Source organism: Sycon ciliatum, chromosome 2 (assembly GCF_964019385.1).
Source record: "Sycon ciliatum chromosome 2, ocSycCili1.1, whole genome shotgun sequence".
NCBI classification, from domain to species: Eukaryota; Metazoa; Porifera; class Calcarea; order Leucosolenida; family Sycettidae; genus Sycon; species Sycon ciliatum.
This window is the reverse complement of record NC_088644.1, coordinates 19468115-19483543: the sequence shown is the minus strand read 5'-3', so window position 1 is coordinate 19483543 and position 15429 is coordinate 19468115. Positions and strand designations below refer to the sequence as shown.

The following is a 15429-nucleotide window of genomic DNA, read 5'->3' as shown; positions in this document are numbered from 1 at the left end:
ACGTACATTGTATAGTTATGTGAAGCGCAGATCAAGTCTGTACCTGTTCACACAGCTGCCGATCGTGAGAAGCCTGATCAGCTAACTGTGAGTTGAGTGCTTCCAGCTCGGTAATCCGCCGCTGACTTTCACTGTCACCTGTGGAAGAACAGTAAATTATGGACAAAAAAATGAAGGTATAACTACAGAGTATAACTACAGAGGTAACTACAGAGGTAACTACAGAGGTAACAGCCTAGCCTACACCTTATGAAAATGAAAAGAAAATCTCAGTGACATTAAGCAGAAAGACACCTAGAGTTGTTGACATAGAGATCCGGTGTTTCTTGCTTAGTGCACACGCACTGTAACACTGAAACATGGAACAGCAGTGCTAACGGCTGCATGGCTAGCGCCCCGCGGCCACTTGACTTCTCAACGGATTTCAATGTCCGCAACAATACTATATCAAAGCACGCATAAAACGTATATTCCCCCCCCCCCCCTTTTGTGGCAACAATGTAACCCTTGTCCCAGGCCGTCTTCCTTTGGCATATGATTTCGCTGACTTGATCTATCCTCCCCACTGTGTAGGTTACTTGGCGTGGTAATGTCCCATGGGGCGGAAAGGCAGTTCTTGTCCTACCTGGTAACTTATGTGGATCCGCACCGCAGGTTATCTACATGTAGTTAACGGATAAACTTCTGCTTCTGTATTATGCTTTGGCAAGAAACTAAAGTTCCAACATTTTCCACTTGGATCCTCTCTCTTCCATAAAGCTCTGCGGTCTCTGCATTCGGCACTCTTCAAGCAGTTTTCCAAGCCTTTCCAGGTAGTACTGATGGGCGAAGTCAGTATTCAAGTTTTCAAAAGTAATCCTGCAACTTCTTACTTACTTACCTGTCTGTTTCTTCATAAGCTCCATCTTCTCGGAATTCATTGTGGCTTCTTCTTCCATCTGCTAGGAAAGTGCCGGGAATACCATCACAAGAGTTGAACATTTGTAAGAGACACGAATACGAGGTTCATCATTTCCCTTCCAATCTGTTCAACTTTATTGATCATTCATTATAACAATGATTCCTGAAGTTCCTTTTCAGATTTCCTGTTGACGGCTGCCATTTTGTTTAAGGAGATGGGTTTAATATTTGTGCGGAATACGATGGGAAGGACATACATGTACATGTAATCAAAACAGAGATGACTGCTAGGCTGAAAGTAGCCAAACCTTTCTCCACATTTTACATTGTTGTTTGAATAGGAAAGTTATTCCAAGCTTAACACAAATTCATTGACTTGCCTTCATCAACCTATCATTCAGTGCATCAATCTCTTCAGCACGGTTCTCTGCAATCTGTCCAGAAAACGAGCAAACACACAAGTCGATTTTGGAACTGAACCTTGATGAATACAATGATTACTAACAATGATCTGCAATCAATGGTTTTAACCAAGTTATTCTGTGAACGCTGATGTGTGCAGCTACTATAACCTCATCTGATCTCAGCTAATCATACTGTAAACATTGCTTATGTTCCATGTCGGTACACTATACACAGCTCTCTGCTCATGGATGGTATCCAGGATGAAACATTCGGTGACTACATTTTTGGGACTTTTTCCAGGGCCCGGAAACAGGCAGAGATGTAGCGACCTGACACTTACATCACACTATCACATTATAACAAGTATGTACAAGAAAATAATATCTTTCCCTTTGGCCTTAACTTCTTCGTTGTCCGGTTGGCAATTGCAGGCATCGTCCTTTTTTCCGTTTTTACTATGATCACAGCCCTACTTGGAAACATGTGGATCACCATAGCGGATGCCAACATAAAACAATACAAAGGGGATGTAGGGACAATGTGCCAATGTACTGAGAGCAACTTGACCGACCAGAGGTCTGTTGGAGTTGCGGTCAGGCATCATAAGTGGGGAAAGGAGGATGGGAGTCTGGGGCCGATGTAAAACCCTAAAGTGGTGACTCCTGACACAGGCTCTCAAGAGTTTCGCCATGCCTGCCACCCCCGAGCTCGGCTGACCGCACTTTGCAGTTTCCTGCTTGCCTCACTCTCGGGACGCCGTTAATCGCCGGCTGGCGACGTAAAACTCGAGCCTCGCCATCTCTCTCAACACTGGATATGCCTGGGAGCTGCTGTGGATCCGACCTACCCTCCCCACCCTGACCTGGATGTCCTCCAGTACTGCACTGTCCAGTTGTCATCGTCCTGGCCTCAAGCTGGAAATTGGCCACCTCCAGCCTCTGTATCAGTACTGAGTGCATGCCGGCATGCAGGCACAAGTTTGGTTCAACAGACTTGGAGCAGTGCTCACCCCAACTATCTCCGCCCCACTCGGCACGCCTCGACCATCACTGCTGGTACCCTGCTACGCCTGCAGCATGTAGCCGCCTCTGATTTGATTACAGTCCTCTGTCACGCGTACCTTTCTTTCTTTCTGCCTCTGACATGCATACCTCTCTTTTTCCGCTTCCTGCATTTCGACCTTTTGTTTGGTCTTCGTTGCTACGTTCCAACAATGGTTTCACAAATGCAGCGCTCTCCCCCCCCCCCCCTTCTCTCTCTCCCTTGTATAAAGTGTATCATAAGGTGTATTTCATTTCCGCCCTGTTTACGCCGAACTTCTTTTCTTTCTCTTTTTCCGTTTATTGTGCTTCGCTCCTCCCGACCTCGGCACTGATAGGGAAGCACTGTAGCGACCTAACGCTTACATCACACTATCACGCACAATAAGCATGCTCAAGAAAATAAATCTTTCCCTGTGGCCTCAATTTCTTCTTCTGGTTGGCCATTGCAGCCGTCGTTGTAGGAAAGAGGTACAAGGCGGTGAGCAACAGGTTGCATTTACGACCCTGCGACATTGAATTTCTCATAAAATTCGTTATACATTTTTAATCCAAATGAGGTCATATTCGGTGATTTCAACCAATTCACCAGCCATCCTTCCTACCTTTGCCAATCTGAAATGATTTGTCTTGTCCGAAGTGGAAGATAACAGTTCCTTCTTCTGGCGTGATATCGTCTCTTTACACTGGACCAGTTCAACGTTACGTTCATCCAGGACTTGCTGCAAACATATGCACCCACACACCCACACACACGCACACACGCACAGACACACACACACACACACACACACACACACACACACACACACACACACACACACACACACACACACACACACATGACATGAATCACAGACGCACATACGCACAGACACACATCACAAACACACACACACGCACACACACACACACACACACACACACGCACGCGCACACGCAAACGCGCGCGCGCGCACACACACACACACACACACACACATACACACATTCACATTCACGCTCTCACATGCAAATGTGCATGCGACATAGAAGTACATACACGCATACTCATCTAATGATGCTATCTTTCTGCAACAGTGCACACTCACGTAAAGCATCCAATGATAGAAATACCTAGTCAAGTTTTCAATATCAAGTGACAATACCTTCCAATCCTCTAACTTTTCATCAATTGCTGCCATCATTGCGTCCTCTTCTTCTGCTTTCTTCTGGTAGGTGTGCTCCTTTTCAGCCATCTACACCCACACACAGCAGTACAACACAACACCATACATACTCATGCAGCATGAATAATTTTTAAAACTGCACATAAGAAATAGCTACTGCTTGGCAAGACCAGTTTTCCTTATTGACTTTGCACAACATACACTCGTCTGTAGAACAGATCCCTTTCGGCAACATTGGCCAAATTAAGGTTAAAACGCAAACAGCAGCAGGTACGCAGAGTAAGGGCAGTTTGCCACAGCCAGACGCCGGTGCAGCTCTCCGATCTCATCCTGTGTCCGTTGCCGCTGTGCCGGTTGGCTCTCAGAGAGTCCAGTGAGGGTGTGGGGCCATGCAGGCGGCCTGTCGATGTAAGCTGCTGGCCGGGATGATGACACTAAAACAATTAACGTGGACGACGGCCGAGTCAATGGAGATGTTAGTGCCAGGGACACCAGAGGCTAGGATAATGGCAAGCTTCGTGTTTGAGGCATAGTGGTAGTTGTTTCTCTTAAGGAAACACTGCCAGGATTGAAAACACCAGCTCACACTGGTGTGACCCGAATAAATTGAAGAATCCAAAAAGCAGATAATGATACAGAAAAGTAGCACATGATCTCGTATTTTAAACGGTAAGTGCGCAATGAGTGAAATCAGCTCTACCCTATCTTGGTGTACTCGCCGAGTGAGAACTTCAACAACATTACACTATCGCCAAACACCTAATGTGAGAGCACAGCATCAATGTATTCACTCCAGTCCCCATGGAGAGCGTCTCTCACCTTTTGTGATGATCCCCTGGGGTTAACTTACCTCATCCTCCATTCGAGCTTCGTTGTCTTTCATATTCTTGACAATTTCATCGGATTGCTTCAGAGCGGCCTGGAATGGATTGCAATCACAGAGCAGGGGTGTCAGATTGCTTGGAAAGTACTATCACAGCAGTCCAGTGTGGTCTCCTCACAACAAAATATCACAGAGGAGAGACAGTAAAGAGACTTTACACCAGTGGCTACAACTAATAAGCCAAAACTGGTCGAACACATATCGGAGACGAAAGATCACTTGCAATTTGTTTGCAACTCAGATTTTCATGCCCATATGGCACTCATCAGGCAACTAAGTTTCAGCTTTCCCAAACTGCATCACGACATCATCAAACATTGCACATCATTTGATAAAGTGGACGGACGCACAATGAAATTGGTGACCTGTCATGCTACTTACCTTGAGGCGAACGATCTCTTCTGTTGCCTCCAGCATATCCGTTGTTGCTACCTTCAGGTCAGCTGCCAACCTGTCACGCTCTTGAACAAGCTGGGTATTGTTCTCAGCTAAATCCTACCAGTAAGACAATCATGGAAAACAGATCAAGTCTTGCCCTAAACAATATGAACCTGTATAGTGAGAATCAGCATGTCAAACCCAACCTTACCAGTGAATTTCTGTTACACAGGCAATGAGGGAAAATCAAGCTAACACATACATGTACAACCATTGAATTCCAAATCCTTTACAGTCCATTCAATACAAGCCTTTTGTTCCACGTATCATTGGTAGACAAATTCACAGTACCAGCCAAGTGTCTCCTTAGCAAGGTTCCAAGATAGTATAACAGCCAAACAATAGTTTAGTTTTCAGAACTATTTATGGTACTTTAAAACGGCTAATTTTAGCGACGGTGAAATTTTTCGCGATTTTAGCGAAAGGGGTGCTTTCGCTAAAGTTTTGCCGCACCAATCGAAATTTGCGTGTACAGTACTAATCATCCTCCTCTTTATTTGAAACTCGAATCGCTAAAATATTTCATCGCGAGTTGGTCCAGATTCAGAAAACGCGTAACTGTTTACCCGCAGTGTGTAAAAGCAATACTTCTACTGATATCCAAGCAGTAAGCCGGTCACGATACAAGCATACTGCTGTATTTACGTGTCATGTTTCTCCGCTTCAAAGCCTGCAATTAATAAATCAGAATATCCCACAACTATAGAGCATCACATGCTCCAGTTGTAATCCCTAGTATATCTTCTCTAATCTTCCCATACTGCTCTTGAAACTAGAAGAATGCCTTTCGGAGAGTGCTTGGGGAAGATAATTTAGCCGGAATAGCAAACAGCCGTTCCTCTATGTCGAATGGTGGTGATCAGTACCACACAATGGGATGTCAATATTCTTCGAAGGTCCCCTAGATATTATAATAATACGGATTCTAGAGATGGCTAAATAGAAAGATGCTGTCTCACCTTTCTCAGAGAGTCTAGCTCACCAGAGAGCTGGACATTGCGAAGCTTTTGTCGCTGCCTCTCCTCAGACTCAAAGCCATGTTGGTTTCTCACAGAGGCACGCTTTTACAAAGAAAAACATAGAGCATGTTGTGGACGAGTCAGTCCATGGTCCAAACACATACACATCACAAACAAATGATACACACACCACAAACACACACACACACACATGCACACGCACACGCACACACACACACACACACACACACACACACACACACACACACACACACGCATACGCATACACACACTAACACACACACACACACACACACACACACACCTCAGACATGCCCATCGCGGAAGCGATGATAGCGAACAGATATGTTAGACATAGGAACTTGTGCTGGGATTACACCATTCAACAGCTTGCAAGGCTGATGAATTGACCGCCACTATTTTTAGCCTGGTATCCACCACACAGCTGTTTGAAGCGACTTTTTCTGGCCAGTGAATCCCCCCCCCCCCCCCCCCCACACACACACACACAAACATAGACACAAGCACAGAAACCAGCACAGAGACACAAATACACTAACAGCAACCCAGCTTCAAACTGTATTCTAAAGGCAATCTTCCTTCCCTTAGATTCGGAGTGAAAGAATGGCCAAACCTGCAACACGTTGCTGCAGCTCAAAGTAACTACATCATTAGGAGGTCAGTGAAATCATCATGCTTCCATTCAGACACTCAAAAGTACACAGGTCACTGAATACACAGGTTGATATACAGGTGATAATTACTTACATATGTTTGTAGTTGGGCTTGGTAATCCGTTATAGCTCCCTTCATTTGCTTATTCTGAACATAAATCCCAAAACGCAGACAGACTTCAGATTTTAGAAAACCTGACCGCAGCACCAACAAGCACTGGAAGGCTATGGCCGTGAGTACCGTGAAGTACCGCCAGAGCGCCCCACCATCTCGTCCTTTCGTGTTCGTATTGTGGGGGTGGTCACTCCTGTCTGTAGGTCCGGCATACGACACAAACTTTGTACACATATTGCACACTCTGCAGACAATCCGTACCTTCGAGTGGACCGAGCTTCACACAAAAACCTGCTTATTGTGACCTTAGTCCACTAAGGTTCTCACACCGTACAACCTTCGTTGCACTCTGCGATACGATTTTCCTTTCCCTGGCTGTAAAATCAAGGTGGGGTGCTCTCACGAGACGGGGCGCTCTGGCGGTACTTTTTCGGTACATGTAACTATATAAGAGTTGGTATGTCACACAACATCACCCATCGCTCAACTTGTATGTATATCTAACCGGGATAGGTGAAAATGGAATGACATTGTGCAAAAGAAGCTTCTTGCAACTTACCTATTCTACAAGCCAATCAAACACTGTGCAAATAAATCTCAATTTCATTGCCCATGCCGGAAAAGAAGCTCCACTATAAGAAATGAAACTGAACTGATCAATGATCAAAACTTAACCTCTGATGAGAGACGTTCCAACTCTGCTTGTTGTCGTTGACATTCCTCCCGCACCTAAAAATCAACATAGACGCACATGTGGAAGGATCATGCAATGCATGATCTGCTGCAGTGTAAATCCAGTCGACCAGGTAAGCTCACCCTTGTGAATGCTATGCGGAAGTTCGGCATTTTGAAGATACGTGCAAATGCCATTTTCAATCGAGTGTGACTTGAAAACATAATCTAGGACCTGCCTATGATACTGAAGGCAAATATATAATCATGGCCGAGAGCGCAGAAATGAGGATGTGTTGAGAGTGTAGGAGCATTGCAAAACTAGAACCAATGTAGCATTTTGCATCCCTGTTTACAGGTGAAGATGGGCCTTGCCTGAAAATTCGGCTATGTTATTCATTTTTTGACTGGTATAGCCTAGAGACTGTTAGCGGAGTGTGTTTGGTCACCCCACAAGTCAGTGTTGCGCTTCACACTATTCACTGACGTTCTCTGCTGTCATGGTGAAAAGCCGTCAGTGATTAGTCGGATACCATCTCCACAACGTGCAAGCACTAAAAATCGGCCGAAAACTTGTACGACAAGATATTCGCCGCAGATTTGTCGGAAACGTGTATGGCAGCACCGTTCACCCCAGGCAATTTTCACACTGATCTTGAAGATCTTTCATACAACTCCATGCTGGCCAAAAATCGGCCTATTGTGGACCAGGCAGTACACGAAATTGGACATGAAACTAGTGAAAAGCGGTAAAAGGATGCTTCTTAAACAAGTAAATATGAAAACTAGTGAACTATAAAAACTTACAGTATCCTTTTCCGCTTGTTCCTTCGCCAGATCCATTTCTGCACGTCGCAAGTGCTTCTGCAATTTCTGAAAGTTTTCATAATCCCAACAAAGAGAGGTAGGTTGGCAAGATGTTGACTCTGTGGTTCCTGTATATCTTCCTTCCTTGGACTCGCTCTACATTGAGAGTGATATCATCCTAGATTGATTCTTGGGGAAGTCTCAATGGTATGTAGAACCAATCCTTTTGGATTACATGAATTTTCAGTACCATGCAGATGTGCTCTAGTTGGCTATAAAAGAAGGTGTGAGTTCATCAGCAAGGCTTCAGAATTTTGGAAACTGCTAGCCACATACACAAAAGAGGTTACCACCAAGTTGGCTGGTATCGCCAGCAACAGAATGGACGAAATTATTTAGTTTGCAAAAGAAGCAATATCCGAGTTCACACTGGGCACACTCACTGAGCTCCGCTTTTCCAATGCTGCCAAATCTTCTTGTACTGGATCACTAGCGCCACCTCTACCAGCACTTCTCTGCTGTAGAATTCAACCAAAACCGCATGGAAACAAATGTAAAGTTGCATTGTTGTGAATGGAATTTTCAGAAGGTTACAGTTAGTTGGCAGAAGCTTAAAAACTGCTGCAGAAAACATGAGGTAAGCTGCAGAAAACATGAGGTTAGCTGCATACTTCACAGTGCATACTTCACAGTGCATACTTCACAGTGCATACTTCACAGTGCATACTTCACACTTCAGCACAACAGCTTCAAAGATGGATACAAAGTGTCAACCTACAGGGAATGCCCATACACAAACAAAGAAGCACCAATTGCAACTCGTTTCTAGTTTGCAGATGACCGTCCGAGCACAGAAGAAATCGTGCACTGGGCACATCTGAAATGCCGCATTACATCATGCATTTAGCACCGGCACTACTTCACTCTAGTACATGTATCACATCCGATTAACCTCTAGGTTATGAGCGCATGGCAAGCTGCATCGTCACAATCATTCTTTCATACTGCAGCAATAGCCAGAGAATACATTAAATATACACTCTGTGTACCTGAATACTCTGGCAACACTGACTACCACGGAAAGGTAACACACGGCCATATTGCATACCATGAATGCCAAAGTGATTGCTTCGGATTTCCAGTAAGCCAATTCCATTTCTATTTACTGCATATCCCAAATAAGATCACATCAAAGACGAAAACTAGCAGCTGCTCTGTGGACTGAGCACTCAGGTACACAGTACTCACTCCGCTTCGCTGTAGCTGCCGCTGCAGTTGCTGAATGTTGTCTGAAAATAATCAAACACGACGAAGAGAAAGAGTAGGGGGTTGAAAGATACAGCCGTTACAGTCGATTTTCAGACAAATTTACTTTGCAATACTAGGACCCATGGCCGAAAACGCGTGCTGTGGATTCAGGGACTTAGTTGTATCCAATACCTACCAGCTGCTTGCTGGGTCCCAACCCTCTCATCTCTGCTGAAACGTGACCTACCAGGGGCAATCCTTTCAACCCTAGTTTATGTCAACATTTTGCTTGATAAGCAAATGCATAGTGAACAAAGGAAGAGGCACGAGAACCTCTAAGACCAGTACATGCTTCAATCAAAAGTAACGAGTGACGAAATCCACAAAGATCTTCTGGTAGTGGCGGGAAGAAGGTTACCAATAGTACCTTGGCTCGACTGTTCTTGCATCCTTAGTGCTTCTAGTGCCAACGACGCATCTTCACCTTTTACCTGAAGTCAAACACATGCATATAGGGTCATGATGACGTGCATGATTCATGATATCAATCACGGTCTCGTGCATGAGCCCTTGTAGTCGTATTTGATATTTCAATAAGGCAATCCCACAGATTTTGTCTTGTTACGCGGTGACCTAGGTGGGAACGTGTAAGGGTGTTGACCAATGCAAAGAAGGCTGGAAAGGTGGCTGCTAAAGATTCTATTTCAAAGAACATTTCTTGCAAAGCTAATACTCTTGACTTCACTTTCTCTTCCCGATTTCTACTTGGAGAGTGCATATAAAGTTGTCGGCAATGTGAGTTCTCGGACCTACCTTCAACACCGCCTGTGTCACTTCAAATAAGTGCTTCCAATAGGTCACATTGTGAGACTGCGGTCCTTCATCAATGTCTCCAACACTGGCCTGAGAGAGAAACACAGCAACAAAGGGAACATTGATCAACACTGACTAAACTCATTTGCACCCTCAGTTCCTCAAATGGCCCTTCTGCCACACACAACAAGATTATACTCTTGCTTGCGACACCATGTCTCTTTCCTCCAATGAATGATGGGTGGATTTCTCATTGGACTAAAAACATCCGTTCATGGTGACTAAGACTATACATAAAAATGTATCATCATGCATATTAACATGCTTCGAGTAGATCATTTTGAATGCAGCCCAGCACATAATGTCATTGGTGCAGTGAACTGCATGTACATGAGGAATATCATTTCCCTGACTAAAGATGTGAATTAGCGCCACGACCGGTACGTGTGTGTGTGTGTGTGTGTGTGTGTGTGTGTGCGTGTGTGTGTGTGTGTGCGTGTGTGTGTGTGTGCGTGTGTGTGTGTGTGTGTGTGTGTGTGCGTGTGTGTGTCCCATATGGTGCAGTGTTATGTGCAGCGATTTCCAATCGATAGGTTGCGGGTTCGATTCCCGACGATTATGGTCACACACGTCTTTCTTCTCAGACTCTCCTGACTGTTCTTTCATTCTCCTGGGTGGTTACCAACAGCCAGTGCATGCCGGAGTATGTGGTGTGATGTGTGTGTGGAAAAAAATGAAAAAACCAAAAAGTAGGGATTCACTGGCCAGAAAAAGCCACTGCATAGCTGTGTGGTGTAGACATTTCCGTTCTCCAAAAAAAGGAAATCTATCCAGCTGTGACAATTGGAGAGGCATTGCTCTTCTGGAGGTGGTGGGTAAGGCTGTTGCTGGCCTCATCCAGACAAGATTGCAGCGGCTCGCAGAAGACATCCTGCCAGACATGCAGTGTGGATTCCGCAAAGGCAGATCTTGCGCGGACATGATCTTCGCGGTGAGACAAATATATGAGAAACTATATGAACATCGCTGCTCTGGTTTCATGGTTTTTGTTGATCTACGGAAGGCCTATGATTCCGTCACCCGTAAGTGCATGTGGGAAATTCTCCGGAAGGCGGGCGTACCTGACAAGCTGGTTAGAACTTACCATTATCAGCTCATTTCATGCCTCTATGTCTGCAAACCTGTCGATTATGGGCATCAAGGCCGAGCCTATTGAGGTGCAAAATGGCCTTCGACAAGGTTGTTGTATGGCCCCAGTATTGTTCAATATATTCATGTGGGCAGTATTCCAGCTGTGGCAGCATGAGGTTGCGGACATACCTGAGATTGGACTTTCCGTCTCCTCTAACTCTGGACCGTCTCTCCTTTTCAAACGCCAGAAGACTGACGCAATCAACATCCATCGTGACTGTCAATTCGCAGACAATTCGGCACTTATTGCTACAACTCACCATGGTGCCACACTTGTACTCAGCCGGTTCATGGACGTCGCAACTCGCTTCGGCCTCACCATAAACCTATCAAAAACCAAAGTAATGGCGGTCGGCTTCGGCATTTCTCCGGAGGATCGTCGTCCATTGGTGGTTGGCGGGGAAATTGTCGAGAACGTGCATGACTTTCGCTACCTAGGCTCCATCATCCATACTGGTGGCCGCACCGCAGTGGACACTCGGTCCCGAATAGCGTCAGCATCTAGGGCATTCGGAGCATTGCGTCGATCTGTCTTTGATGATGGCGATCTTTCACTGGCAACGAAGCGAATGGTGTATGATGCATGTGTGGCCTCTCTTCTCCTTTACGGAGTGGAGTGCTGGGTGCCACTGAAAAGCGAGCTTGCGGCGCTGTCCGCCTTCCATCTTCGCTGCATTTCCACAATCTTAGCCCTCGGTAGAAGAGACACCTGGGACTTCCACATCAACAGGAAGACCATTCTGGAGGCCTGGAATCGTCGAGATCCGGTGGATATTACCACACGTGTTCTTCGCCGCCGTTTGGAGTGGCTAGGCCATCTAGCCAGGATGGACGGCGATAGAACTCCGCGCCAGTTCCTGTTTGGTACGCTCCTTCCGCTGAGGCCGGCTTGTGGTCCTCGGAAACGGTGGCGAGACTCTGTCAGAGCTGACCTCTCCACAATGAACATCGACCACGCGGAATGGTACGACCTCGCCCAGGAGCGTGGGAAATGGCGCAGTGCGTATTCCGCTCACCCAGTACCGCGATCGGCTCAGCTTGACACTTCTGTGCTCTGCGATGTCTGCCAGCGTACTTTCGCCCACCAGAAATACAAGAATCGCCACAAGTGCCTGGCCGAGAGGAGGAAACCGATATCTGAGCAGTCCGGCAGCCGACTATGTAATGCGTGCGGGAGATGGTTTTTGAGTGCTGGCGGGCTAGCTTCGCATAAGTGTCTCTTCAACTCGGCTGCTGAAGTGGCATCGGTCTCAGCTGTGGCATCGGCAGACTCGGTCCAGAAACAGCGGGTTGCCCTGCCCTGCTGCAGAGCGCATTGTCTCGGCTGCGGTCGCTGCTGCAAGTCATCCCGTGGTTTCGACCTGCATAGCTGTGCTAATTTCCTGTCCAGGAAGTAGCGCGGCGTTTCTGGATCCAATGCTGAACTCAGTGCTGTCGACCCCTGCACAGGGGACATGTGACCATTTGATGGCAGTGTTACCAAGGACCAAGGTGTGTGTGTGTGTGTATGTGTGTGCAATTGGATGTACTGCACATGTATCTGACAAGGAAACGATTTCCATTCGTTATCACAGTGTGCAAGTAACTGATGTCAGGGTGTTCGTGCGATGCTGTTTGGCAGAGCTATTTACAGAGACTTACAGTTGCCACTTACGGGCTAGTATCAGTGAATTATCTATAATGTATGTGCCAACGTTCTGACGGTAAGTAAGTTACTGACCTGCTGTAAAGCAATAAAGAGAGTCTCGGCTTGTCGCGGATCTGACACGATTGAGTCGGGATCAATAGCGACAATATTCTGAAGACTAATTCCAGCTTGATTGATTCCAGAGACAGCTCCCTCGCTGCTTCGTGCTGCCATTGTTGCCAGTAGTCGGTAGTGGCTACTGGCAACCGCTACTTCTCACGATTTACCGCAAACTTGCTCAATCAGATGCGTTTGTGCCTCGACACGAAAGAAAACTGAGAATGAAGCAAGAATCCATGATGCAGTTTTCCTTCTTCAATTCATTTTCAAAAGGCACCTGATTTGACCGCGCTTCTCAGTCGCAAGTCACTACACTGTCTAGACTACAGCTGCATTGCTCAATGAAATCCGATCGCGCGAGTCAAGTAAGGGCCGGGCACTGACCATGCTGACTGAGTCTGTGCAGACGTGGACCGGACCCGCCAACACAGTCACTGCTGGGATGTGAACCATGTGAACTGGCACAGGCCGCGAACTGGACTCAGATCAGGCGAGTCATGCCGCTGGCATCGAGAAAAATAATATACAACGCAATACAACCATGATAACCATAAATAACCATGCATGATAATGATAACCATGTCCATGTGCACGTGCCAGGCCGTCGAAAGTAACCATGGCAACTTCAGGCTCCGGCAAGCATACATGAAGTACATACGTGACCATGGTGACGTCGTTCCTTGTTACTTTTGAAGGTCAGATTGAAGCCTTCAAATTTCAATGAAACATTGAAGGATCAGCGAAAGCGTAAACCAAAAGACCATGAAAGTAAGTAACATAGTTACATTGTACTAGTACTATTACTAGTAGTAGTAGTTGAAGCTCTTACCTGTGTTACCAAGACTACATTGTAGATCTTTTGATCTACTCTTGCTGTTACAACAGTCAACAGTACTTGAAAGAATCAACCCCTCTTCACCTGTGACCAAGACAGATATCCCGTATGTTTCAGAAAGCAAAACAACAGCTTTTCTATCAGGTTCAGCCTCATTTTCTCTGTGCTTTTCTTTTAGATTTTTAGTTTTACAGCCGACGCTCGCAATGTGGAAGAATCTGTCCTGTCCTTTGCTTCTCCCGGCATGACGTACATGCAGTCATGCACATGTACATGTGGTGTAAAACCATTCTCGTTTCCTTTCACGAGATCCACCGCCTGGCAGTTGCTGAGGCTTGTGCAGAAGCTCTATGAATGCAAGGATCAGAAGCAATTTAGCCTCCTATGTTGTTTTTTTCGACCTGAGCAAAGCATTTGACACTGTCTGGACAAGGGGTCTCCTCCATAAGTTAGCAGCGTTTGGCGTGGCCGGGACGTGTCTGCAGTGGCTCACCAGCTATCTCACTGAACGTCGACAGAGTGTCCGAATTGGACATGCCCTGTCCGCCCCTCTAACAGTCCACTCTGGAGTGCCCCAGGGCTCTATCTTGGGGCCTCTATTGTTCATCGTATACGTTAATGATTTGGCAGGTTTGGATCATACCTCACTCTACGCGGACGATACAGCGCTCCATATAACCGAGCCAGGATTATTACAAGCCTGCGACTCGCTACAGTATCACATTAATCAAGTTGTGCGCTGGATGTCGAAGTGGAAACTCCGCCCCAATGTGTCGAAAACGGCAATCCTTTGTATCCCCCCACGACCCTCCAGTGACCTCACCCTCTTTACGACTCGGCTTTTTACTTTCCCTGATGATCCCATTGCTATCAACATCGTTAAAAATCACAAACACCTTGGTATATTTCTTGATGAACACTTGTCCTGGGATTCGCACGTAACCTATATTGAAAAGCGAGTTTGCTGCGCGATAGGCTGCATTTCTCCTCACATCTCCCATCTACACCATGGTTGTCGAATACAAATTTATCACTCTTATGTTCTTCCTTTGTTTGATTACTGCTCTCTCGTTTGGTCCTCCGGTCTATCCTCCGCTCTTATGCATCGGTTAGAAGTCACCCACCGTAAATTACTTCGATTAATATTTCGCATGCCCCCTCTGACCTCCTCTCAGACGCTATACATTTTGGCTTCCTCTTCCCCTCTCTCAGAACGCTTTCCCCACTCGGCATGCAAATTCATTCACCGTATTAAGCTTCAACTTGCTCCTCCTCATGCACTTGCGCATTTAAGCTGGTTCAATAATAGCTCGCGTACTAGATGTTCTCTCCATTTCCCACTTGCCAGATCATCGATCCTTTTAAAATCCCCTCTGTTCAAGTCCTATTCTCATTGGTCTCGGCTTCCGCAGGAGGTAAAGTCTCGTGACACCTTCGCTGCATTTTGTTCCATTCTGCCCGCGCCTAAGTCGAATTGAATTGAGTTCGTTGTTTTCCATTGCTAGCCTAATC

At 46.1% G+C, this 15429-nt stretch overlaps 1 protein-coding gene across 2 annotated transcripts in view; it reads right to left on the bottom strand.

Annotated features, from left to right (window-relative positions):
- LOC135809067 (centrosomal protein of 290 kDa-like) overlaps positions 1 to 13848 on the bottom strand; it is a 41791-nt gene extending 27943 nt beyond the window's left edge. Inside the window, exons 1-16 of one of the 2 annotated variants that reach the window (XM_065322328.1) lie at positions 13056 to 13848; positions 10145 to 10234; positions 9759 to 9822; positions 9332 to 9372; positions 8527 to 8598; positions 8084 to 8149; positions 7280 to 7333; positions 6584 to 6637; positions 5795 to 5896; positions 4779 to 4892; positions 4365 to 4433; positions 3494 to 3583; positions 2951 to 3067; positions 1281 to 1334; positions 881 to 938; positions 44 to 138 (exon numbers count right to left, since the gene is read on the bottom strand). In XM_065322328.1, coding sequence (XP_065178400.1) covers positions 44 to 138; positions 881 to 938; positions 1281 to 1334; positions 2951 to 3067; positions 3494 to 3583; positions 4365 to 4433; positions 4779 to 4892; positions 5795 to 5896; positions 6584 to 6637; positions 7280 to 7333; positions 8084 to 8149; positions 8527 to 8598; positions 9332 to 9372; positions 9759 to 9822; positions 10145 to 10234; positions 13056 to 13196 — 1281 coding nt within the window. In that variant the 5' untranslated portion in view covers positions 13197 to 13848. Of the gene's footprint in view, positions 1 to 43; positions 139 to 880; positions 939 to 1280; positions 1335 to 2950; positions 3068 to 3493; positions 3584 to 4364; positions 4434 to 4778; positions 4893 to 5794; positions 5897 to 6583; positions 6638 to 7279; positions 7334 to 8083; positions 8150 to 8526; positions 8602 to 9331; positions 9373 to 9758; positions 9823 to 10144; positions 10235 to 13055 lie in introns of both variants that reach the window. The other variant, XM_065322327.1, reaches the window with a different exon arrangement.
- Positions 13849 to 15429: the final 1581 nt, after the last annotated feature.